Source organism: Varanus komodoensis, unplaced genomic scaffold (genome assembly GCF_004798865.1).
Source record: "Varanus komodoensis strain SLA01 unplaced genomic scaffold, ASM479886v1 scaffold6_2, whole genome shotgun sequence".
Lineage (NCBI taxonomy): Eukaryota > Metazoa > Chordata > Lepidosauria > Squamata > Varanidae > Varanus > Varanus komodoensis.
Genome location: NW_025336346.1, coordinates 16,552,124 through 16,563,222, shown reverse-complemented (window position 1 = coordinate 16,563,222; position 11,099 = coordinate 16,552,124). Strand labels below are relative to the sequence as shown.

General features: G+C 38.2%; 1 protein-coding gene across 3 annotated transcripts in view; it reads right to left on the bottom strand.

Annotated features, from left to right (window-relative positions):
* The window catches only part of APPL1 (adaptor protein, phosphotyrosine interacting with PH domain and leucine zipper 1), a 38,443-nt gene that overhangs the window by 21,536 nt on the left and 5,808 nt on the right, over positions 1 to 11,099 (bottom strand). For 2 of the 3 annotated variants that reach the window (XM_044451222.1, XM_044451221.1), the window contains exons 2-11: positions 10,500 to 10,598; positions 9,140 to 9,199; positions 8,374 to 8,445; positions 6,913 to 7,000; positions 5,082 to 5,123; positions 3,706 to 3,764; positions 3,201 to 3,347; positions 2,283 to 2,365; positions 2,032 to 2,190; positions 426 to 614 (exon numbers count right to left, since the gene is read on the bottom strand). In XM_044451222.1, coding sequence (XP_044307157.1) covers positions 426 to 614; positions 2,032 to 2,190; positions 2,283 to 2,365; positions 3,201 to 3,347; positions 3,706 to 3,764; positions 5,082 to 5,123; positions 6,913 to 7,000; positions 8,374 to 8,445; positions 9,140 to 9,199; positions 10,500 to 10,598 — 998 coding nt within the window. Of the gene's footprint in view, positions 1 to 425; positions 615 to 2,031; positions 2,191 to 2,282; positions 2,366 to 3,200; positions 3,348 to 3,705; positions 3,765 to 5,081; positions 5,124 to 6,912; positions 7,001 to 8,373; positions 8,446 to 9,071; positions 9,200 to 10,499; positions 10,599 to 11,099 lie in introns of those variants that run through there. The other variant, XM_044451223.1, reaches the window with a different exon arrangement.

Genomic DNA, 11,099 nt, shown 5'->3' with positions numbered 1-11,099 from the left:
AACTGACAAAGCAACAAGAGCAACTACAACTACAATTATTTGGGGACTAAAAAAATTAGAAAATGAAAATAACTTTTTTTTAAGACTCTGAAAAATGGTGGTCAATAAAAACAGGGAGCGATCAGAGCAGGGAGGCAAAGGCAAGAGCGGTTCTTCTAAGGGGGACAATGGCATACTGGCTGGAGGATGAAGGAAGCAAACAAGCCACAGTACATTCAACTGCTTATCCGGTACACAGTGGGTTGTTACGTGAACAACCCATACAATATAACTTCTTGGAAGGGTACTGTGGTATAGCATGCTAATGAAACCCCCTTTTCAAAATACTATGCTTTCTAAAAAAGCAAGAATTAAAGCGCTTTCTCAATTTCTTGTCCAATAGCTGTATTACTTAATACATAATATTAAGGAATGAGAACACAAACTTTTTCCCATCGAAAGATGTTATCTGAAAGCAGTATCTTCTGTCTTCACAATCCACAGCCATGACTGAGCAGTTGTCTATATCCATAACAAGGCCACCAGCTACATCACCTCTTGCCTGGCTCATGAGATTTCCACCCTGCGTGAAGTAAAACTGTCTGTCCCAAGTGGAAGACACCAGTCCTGTTTTACTGAAAGGAGAGTAGATTGACTTAGAATATGTAAAACCAGCAAACACAGGTTGTCCGAAAGGTTGGCCTGTTTTAAAGAACACAATATAATTTGATATGATGCTGCTGGTGTAAACATTAGTTTATTAAGCAAAGAAATCACAGCTCAGCTAGCTGAGGGTGAGTGCGGGCATGGGAGAGATTGAGCTTTCACAAATCCCAAGCCTAATACAGAATTTGCATGCCAACCTTCCCCACTGTCTGCAGCTTAGCTTGAAATCATCTTTGGATAGTGCAAATGTTCATTAAAGGCCTCTAAAATTATGGGAAAATGTTTGAATGATGTAAGCATTGTTACCGATGCTTTCTCTTGCAGAAATCCAGAAATAAGAATATAGCCAAAACTCAAACTAATAGAATTGCTTGCAAATTACACTTGCTGTAATCTCATTAATTCCTGTCAGACTAGAGTGCCTGACTGTTGGACAAGGTCTATGAAGATGCAAGTTCACAGTGCCGTTCAGTCACAAAACTATCTGAGCAATCTTCAGCCAGTCATCAACTGGCAACCTAACCTGCCTCACAGGCTTATAAAGATAAAATGTGGGTGGGCGAGGGAGAACTGTGAAAGGTGAGAAATACATTACATGAAATAAACAATTCAAAGAACCAATCCATTTCAAATTTCAAAGAACCTATCTATTAAAACCTGAATAGCTGGTCTCTCTAGAAGTTTCAACATGCACAATGAATGAAGATGAAGGTGTTCTCCCATATTTGCATATAATTTCCTTGCTTCCCAGCCTTCTCTGGAAGCATTCTAAAACGAGCATCTTGTAGCAGTAGATTTCATGAGCAGGATCAGATGAATGGACTTAAGTGAGGGTGGTGCAGTTAAGAGAATCAGATCACCATCCTGCCATGAAGTTCCTTGGGTGGGTCTGAGCCAATCACCATCTTTCAGTGAATCCCAGCTTTTAAACAATTTTTTGAGAATAAAAAGGAGGGAGCAGAGGGGAGAAAGAGCCAAATTCCTTCAAAGTAAGGTAAAGCAAAGTGCAAACACTGAAGGAAAATATAAAATTTAGTCTGATAGAATTGTAGAGAGTGTATCAATGGCACTACCATAATTTTTTACCATGTTAAGACAGACTAATTTCAGCTTTAGAATTTAAGCACTTAATGGTATGCTTGCATATAATAATTTTAGTTTCCTATATCTTTCAAATTTTCCATTAAAGTATTACAGAGCTACTAGATATAATTGACAAAATTCCAAAATGTTTGACTATTATGGTGTTATGAAAGAAGATGGATACTTGAACCATCACAAAAACTGGAAGACACAGCAAATAATCTAGCTACTTAATTTTTTAATATCTCACTTATTAGTAATGTAGGCGACTGAGATGTTTCTACAAAGAACATTAGGTCTTACTTTCTTGCATTAAGATATCCAGCTTTCCGAGTAAGGTTCCTCTGGGCAGGAAATTTTGTAGGATCGGGATCAGGCAGATATAGAGGGTCACTGGCTATCTCCAAGTCTTCTATCGTTTGCTGCATAGTTTCTACGTCATGATCCATTTCCCTGCGAACACTAAAAAGCATAAGGCAAAAGTTTTTAAGTTAAATCACATTAACTGGAACAGATAATTTAAAATGAGATGTTAAAGAAGAAAGTTAACTTACTCTTGTACACTTGTCCCAATGTTTGTTAAAAATTCTTCCAACTGTTCAGAAAGATTTTCGGAGCCCATCTTAAAGAAGTTTATCTTTAAAAAGAATGCAGTTGTTTAACAAACAATTTTCTTTGTGTGTGTATCATTTCAGCAAGCACGAAGCACCACTTTGCACAAGTATAGATCAAGAAATCGTAGTCACACTGCACAACTCAGAAAACAGGAAGCTGACAAAATGCTTACTTTGCTCTCTTAACAACTTCTGTAAGATTCCCCATTACTCACAATTTCTCCAAACAGAGAATAACTCCCATTGCTAACTGTAAGTGGGGAGAGCCACTGCTGGGCAAGCTAATTTCAGGAATAGGCAACCAGGTACCCTCCAGATGTTTGGGACTGCAAGTTCCATTGGCCCAGCCAACAGGGGCAGTGGTCAGTGATAACAGGAGTTGTAGTCCAAAATATGCAGAGGGCACCAATTGCCTGTCCCTGTGCAGCGTTTAAAGTGTGCTTGGATATGCTTACTTCTCTACAGTCCTCCTGTTCATCTGCCTATAAAGTAATGCAGGCAGTAGGATCTAGTCAGTGCAGCAATCCTGATGGGGACTCACTTGTCTCAGCAGCAATCAAACACTTTTGTATCAATCAAACATTTTTGTATCAATCAAATACTTGGCACAAAAGAACTTGCGCATCGGTGCAAAAGAACAGTATAGCGAATTTCATAGTACCAGCACATTTTTTGTTTCTAGAAGCATGGGTAGGGGAAAAGGGGAAAAGAAGAATATCTAACTATATTGCTTTGAGCACACAGGGTACTCCTGCAGTTCCAACATACCTGGACATAAACCTATCTCATGTTCTCGAGTAATGCAATAATTTTACACAAACCTCCCATACAAGACTCTCAATTTTTGCAGATAATCACCTGAGCTTGCATGTATCCTAATAAGGGTTCTAACATAGCAATTTTCTTCTTATATTGCAGAGTATTTAATGCACAGAAATAATGCATCATAGTTTGATGTTGTTTCTTCCGGGAAGTATATACATCTTCTGTAACTTCATATTTGACCTGGAAAGAAACAATTTTACTCAGGACAGCATACTTTATCTCTAAAAGAATTGCATTACATGGTGTTTATTAAGTAAAAATTACCCTATTAGAATCTGAAGCATTCTCTCTCTTGTACTGACCTATCATTATAAATTTAGAAATTACATTTTCAAACCACTAAAAAACAAAATGAAAAAGTTATTTTAGAAAATCCTATGCTACATGGGAAAACAGGTTTTTGTGTTCTTCACAAAATGGTCTTAACTGCTGAGTGTATACAACAGTTCAAAATCATACAGATGTATATCATCTAAGAATTAGCAGATGCAGCCATTCTATGACATGATGCCAAACTGCCGAATTCAGTTTCTCAAACCTTTTCATTTTCCCTTTTTTTTGACAGCCGACTGTATCTGGTGATGGCAGCATCATGATCTGAAACAGAAAATTGCATTGCATTTTGCATTTGAATAGGAACCACAAAAATACAAGTGCTTAATTAATTTTTTTAAAAATTAATATTTACAGAAAGTAGTGCTATTTCACTGCCAACAAAACACAGAAGCACCAAAACCGGACTGGTACCCTCAAATGTGTCAGTGCCAGTTTTTTGCTTTCTTTTTTTCTTTTTAACTAATTCAATGTATTTTGGAACAAAAAAAAATCCTACTTCAGGGAAAATCTATTCAAATTCTAGGAACACCTTAAGCTAACTTCCAAATTGCTCTCTAATATCGTTAGGTAAGCTGTCTGTGAAAAGGAATTCTTCACTGGAAAGTTTGGGGAAATATTTTCATATTGCACTGCTCACAACAGAATTTTTAAAATTATGGACACCATAAAATGTATGTCAATTATGAAATACCATAGCAATTTAGACTATATTCCCACAACTACCCTGGTTAATTTACTACAGCTTAGTAAATAAGTCTCTTATCAGAAATGAGGTTAGTAACAATGCATTAAATGCACAATTCTCAAACTTCTGCACTAAAAATCTCATTTACAACCAATGAGTCTAGGTCTAAGTAAAAAATGGGTGACTGAAAATGTTATGAACCACCCAGATGAGAGCTTCACCTATGGGCCATATAGAAAAGTGATCTAGCAGCAGCAGCAGCAGCAGCTTAAAAGTGAATTTTACACTAATGTGAATTTAGCAACAAAGCAAGGAGGCCAGGGCAGTCAGCTTTTCCCTACCTTCTCTTCATCTGGTCAATAAACAACTATGAATAACTATAAGTAATGACAAATGTATTTCCCACCTTCTCCTAGTAAATCAGTTTTCCAGGCAAAAATAAATCCAGTAACAACAGGAGTAAAATGAGTTATGAATGTAGAATGCTAGCAGCTGTGCAGGACTATCTAGTTTTAAACTGAGTGCTACATTTAAGAGTATTTGCCAACCAGCTTCTAGTCATGAGCTAATTACTCAGTGTAATAAGTTCCAAGCTCTTGGGAAATAAGTTGATACCAGGGCTGCTGACTTGCAAAGCTTGACTTGGCAGAGAGATTGGTGGACAAGACCTTCTGGGACCTAACAGCAGTATCCCAGTACCAGGGAAAAACAATTTGAAGAGTACTATTGCATTCATGTTCTATGTGTGAGTTTCCTACATGCACCTGTTAGGCTGCTGTCTGAACAGAACGCTGGACTACGTGGGCCTTTCGTCTGATCCAACATGGTTCTGATGTGTTCTTACGCATAACATAAAAAGCATGCCAGAAAACAAACATCTAAGGCATACATACCATTGCTTGAGATCTGGAAAACTTCTTTTAAAGTTAATATCTCTGAAAAAAAATGTACCTCATGTAAGAAAGTACATAATACTACTGCAGTTTTACAGATGTGTACTATAGGATTTGATTCGCTTATTTCAGGTTCCCATTTGTCCTGCTTTTTACAAACTAAATGGCACATGCATTAAGGAGACAACTTTCCAGAAAGATCATAAGGTACGGTCCAATGTTTAGCTCATACAACTGACCTCTGTTTTCAGCTGCTTCCACTGCAGCCCCCAGTGCCCCGCAAAAGCCTCTCAAGAGGAACTGGGTCCCCTCTTGCACAGTGTGGACTGTGTTGCACCGGGCTGCCATGAGAGCAGGGCAGTTGCCTGAAATCAGGCAGAAGTCCCTGGCCAAAAGGGAGCTCCCTTGGTCCCAGAACCATCTGCACAACGGCAGTCATCATTCCTCCCTCCTCCCACTACAGCCTTGTCTGACACAGCCCTCTTTGTTTGGGAGTAGCCCCTAACCCACTGCAGGGGTACGGGATAGTACAGCAGGCAGTGGGAGCAGATGAGCAACAGAGAGGTCAGCACACAAGCTCCTTCCAACTGCACAGCCAGTACCGTGGGGTGGAATTTTTTTCAGTGCTTTATTTTTCCACAGAAAAATGTTTTTCCACATCGTAAGGTCACAGTAAAAATGAATACATGCCAGCTGCAGATACAGTATCATGCAAGTCTGGCAATTTCAAAATTGTAATCCAGATTGCTAAAATTAGTTAATATTTTCAGCACCTTTGCTTTTTTCATAAATTTAAAACAATGTAATAGAAACATATGCAAAGGAATTCTTAAATACGTTTAGAAGTATTCCAATAAAAATGTCTATGGAATATAACAGTTACATTGCATAAGTGCACTGTAATTTTTTTCCTGAAACATTTCAGGTAAAATATTTGTGTATTGCATCAAAAAATAGCACATGTGACTTTAACAGCTTTGTTTACTAAATACTATAAACAGAAAAATGAATAGGCTAAATTCAATCTCCCTGAGACAATGGAACATTTAAACTTCAAAATTTCAGCTTAATTTGTTTCAGGTCATTTGAACTGAAAATTTGCCAGTTCAAAATCTTCAAGAAAACCCACATCATTGCACCCAACCATTAGATACAATCAACAGTACAGAAAATTAATCTTAAAATTGTATCCATTCTTACTAAAGACAAAGCCATGTAAAATGTACAAAGGATTGCCCTGTTATATTTCTAAACATCAAATAGGCAGAGGTGACTAATGCATGGAGTTTATTTCTTAATTACCTGAACTTGTTCCCCCAGAATGACTCTCAAGCTCCAAAAGCTACTCTCCATAGTCATGTTCAAATCCTTAAAAATAATGTGTGCTGTCACAAAACAACACCGAGGAATCTGCCTTTTATAGTTTGTTATATACTAAATTATATGAATGACATTTCCTTCCTTAAGGATGATCAATTTCACTGAATGATCAGTTTAATAATTCTATAGTTGTATATATTTTAAGGTTCATATGAAAGAGTTCTCCCACTTACACCAAACATATCCTCCATGAACTTCTCTTACAATAATTCCCACAGAGAAATAATGCCTACATCATTCACTTTTACAGGAAATCAGAGCAGAAGTTCAGAGTTGCATGCAGAAAACAGGAAAACTCTCACTGATTTCAATAGGACAAGCAACCCAAATTTTGATCTAGACTTGAGGACTGGTATAAGTGGACAACTGATGCAGGCCTGGGCATCAAAGTAGAACCGGGCACTGAATAAGCAACTGTGCAAGCACACATGTATGTCAGAAACTCCTGTACCTTTTAGATCTCTTTCCTTGAACTGGGTAATAGGAAACATCATGGCATCAGCTAACTGAGTTGATAGTACTGCATGACAAGAACTGAGCTAAGGAGAGAAAAACAAGAAAGCACATACCTTTGTAAAAAAAAACACACACACACATACACAGAGAGATTTCTAGTGGTTTATTAAACCACAATTTGGATGTGAAGGGTCCATATGCATGCAGGCTGTTCACTCCTAATCTGCTCCATGCTTCAGCGAGGAAGAAAACAAACCAAGAAATCTAGGATCCTGGTATATGGGAGAGGTGGGCCGAAAATAGGTCTCCATATATCTTGCAATTCAATTCCCAGAATTCCTGACTTTGACATGCTGGTCAGGGTCATGATGTACAAGCCATCTGGAAATCTACTTTCTGTGCATGCTGGTCTATGGCACTCTAACAAGGCAAGATTTGTAAACCAACAACAAACTCTGGTTTAAAGCTGGCTTGTGATCCTAGCTTTGGATTACCATTACCTTGGGTTCAGATGTCATGCCAAGAAATTCCCAAAATTTTGAGGCTCATGGAAATGTTGGATTTTTGAGAAAGAATTGTGAGAGCTGTTAAAAAATGGCTGCCATAGTGGAAATGGCCTGTCATGGAACACCCATTTTATGGAAGGCTGAGTGACAAATAAAATACCCAAGAAGCTAAGAATGAGGGAAAGGCAGGGTACAAGCCCCAAAGACAGAAGTCTTTTGAACCCCATACTTTTCTACTCCAACAGAAAACCATTTAACAGAAGGCAAACTCCTCTTGACAGCCAATTGCCTATCAACATTTCTCTCCTTTCCCCTGCACACCCACCCAAGCACACACATGCGCGCCTTTCTACCCCCAGACTATCACCCACACACATTGCACATTCTCAGCATCATCCCCTCACATCTGGTCATCTGGTGCAAATCCAACACTAGCAAATGATTAAGTAGGATGCCCCCTTACATAAAAGTAGAACAATGCAGGAAAATCCACAAACCTTGGTGCTTTAAAAGCACAGTGGACCTTACTTTATTTATTTATTTATTTATTTTCGATTTATATCCTGCCTTTTTCCTACAAAGGGCTCAAGGCAGCTTACATCATTCTCCTCCTCCATCTTATCCCCACAACAACAACCCTGTGAGGTAGGTTGGGCTGAGAGTGTGTGACTGGCCCAAAGTCACCCAGTTGGCTCCATGGCCGAGCGGGGACTAGAATCCAGGTCGCCTGAGTCCCAGTCCCAGGCTCTTAACCACTACACCACACTGGCTCTCGAGTTGGAGTTCAGATCTGTTCACTGAAAGGAAAGAACCACCACAGTTGTAAAGAAAGTTCCAGTATGATCTGTACCGTGGCAAAGAATCAGCATTTTGTAAACACACAGACAAATGTTAGTCTAAAAAGAAAAATATAAGTCCTCCATTAACACAAGGAGTCAATACAGGCTTACCTCGTCTATCACTTTTGCAAACTGCTGCAGCGTGGAATTCATAACTTCATCATCACCCCCTAAAGGGAAACGCTGCCAGAAGAGAAAACTTTTTTACTCAGAAAATAACCTTTGCTGACTTTTGCTGTAAACATTCAGAAGGACCCTTCAATAGTCTAATATTACCCTCCAAGGTCTATAAACCTCTTAATGATTAAAAAAAAATCTTTAGCAGTATAGAAATAGTATAAATAAATAAAAATGCACTGAGATCCAATGGTACCAAAACCAAAAACTTTTCTAGCTTCATGCAGACCAACAAATTGTTATAATGGTTTCCATATAGTCAAATATTAAACTGGTGGATGATTACAGGGCAGTTGAAAAGAATTTCTGGAACTTTATGAACAGGCTAAGTTCATAAAAAGACAACTCAACTAACTCTAGGAGACTATACTCTGAATAACAGCTTTCAAATATCTAATTAAATTATACAATTATTACATTAAAATCTATCTATGTTGATATGAAAACTGGCATATCAAAATTCAACATAAAATGACATTTGTTTATTCAAGGTATTCTCAACTTGAGAGTCTGACTTCTTGTGCCAAGATTAAGTTTATAAAGCTTTCCCTAGCATGGAGGTAAAAGAAGATTATAGCTTCACCTGCTTAATTTCTGTGCACCAGACTACTGTTAAAGATACACAAACTTACCCTGCATAAGAAGTTGACAACCCTAATCAGACCATAACCCAATACTTCATTCTGCAAGAGGACTATACCTGCTTCTCATAATCTTTTAGAAGCTTCGAAGTCAAATGTGTTGCTGCACTTAATTCATTCTAGTTAAGAGAGGAAAGAGACCAAGAAATATTTTTTTATTTTGCACTGATAATGAAATACTATAGACTTCACAGCATGACTGCAAAGGTTCAACCTGAATTATTTAATCATGGTTAGTGGCACTTAACTATTCTTGAAACTCAACTTATCTAGTTATTTTCTCACACTTTTAAAGTAATATTTGTGGGTACCAGGGAACACTCATATTCAGGGAATTGTGAGTGGTCCATCATTCAAAATGGAAGGCAACATCATCTCATCTAACAGCAAAATTAACCCTGTGCCCACTGGTTTGGAAGCAAAACCAACAAGCAAGAAGAAAGCTGCTACATACCCAGGAGAAGCCCAAGATTTGTAGAATTATATGCATTTAAATTGTTCTCCAGGTGATTATACTATACACAGCCCAGTCAGGCAGTTATCCAAGCCTTAGCCACAGCCAAGCAACTCTGCAAGGAGTGAACAGATGCTGCTCTTGAGCCCTTCAGTACAGGTGAGTAAGTGAACAAGACCGGAGAAGGAGAAAGGAAAAGGGAATGGAAGCTGGAAATTGAACAGACTGAAAACCAAGCCAAAACAAACAGAGGAAGGAGTGTGGATGCAGGACAGAGAAAAAGTAGTTCGTAAATAAGCAGGGACTGGATGCAAAGATGACCCCAAAGGACTTTCAGAATAATGGTATGGTTAACAAATAACATTTCACTACATCTCCTAGATAGCTAGGATCCTCTGTGATGAGGAAAGAGGTAAACTGGAGTTTTGTCCTTAGATTTTAAGGTGGACTTAACGAGCTGTACACAGCTCTATTTAGGATGGATTCATTGAAATGATTATGGCTTCACTTAGACTAACACTGAATGCAATCTAATGTCTAACACTGCTAAGTGTTTGCTGACAGCCTGATCCTTTTGAGTGTGATTTCTCCCCATGGAATTGTGATGTGGGTCAAAATTAACTCAGCAATTTTAAAGGATTTCCTCTCTGACATTCAATTGAACTATCTTACAGCCTAAGTCACCCCCATATGCTAAGTATAGCACAATATACATTGATTTACTTGCCTATTAATAAACATAAACAATGCAATGTTTAAGTCTTAGAGACAAGCTGCCATGAAGTTTATGCAGTTTTGCAGCACAGGTTAAGGTGCATATAGCAGCGTTAAACAAACTTACCTTTCTCACACAATGGCAAACAATCCCCTCACTCACAACAGCGTGCAACATGGAAATATTACAAGAAGACAATTCTTCTCCTCCACTCACTCTCACTCTCTGCATTTAACAATGGTCACTTTACCTGTGCATCATAAATTCGGTGCATGGCTTGATACAATTGGCTAATGTATCTGGAAATAGCTGCAGCATCTTCTTCAAATACACCCAGCAAAGAACGTGTCTGAAAATTAAGGAAGGAAATGTTAGGCTGATTTTAGCAAATGAAACTAGTCTTTCACTAGTAATGCTTTTTTACTTGTAATGCTAAGCCCAGGGCTTAATATTCAAGTCTGCTGGCAGTATTCAATGCTGCTCTGATGGCAGCGGAAGTGATCTAATTAATGGAATGGAGCTCTGGTGACTTGTCCTGTTCTGGAAGCACTAACCTAACTAGCTGCCATAGCTTCCCACTGCACTGTGCTATCATTCCTGTTAGAACAATGTGATTGGCACTAACAGATTGGAAGCAATGGAAATAGTTCTTCCAGTCCTACTTTGTTGGCTTAACTACAACTAAATCTAGTATAAACTTTCTTCAAAAATCACTTCTTAATTAAGTTTGAATAAATGTCAGATTTAAGGCTAAATTAGAAATCAGCGTAAGCTTTTGCTCTAGATAACACTTGAGCAACTGAGGTATCTTTTGCATTGGGATTGCTAAAGAGCTTTTAAAAATGTCCCT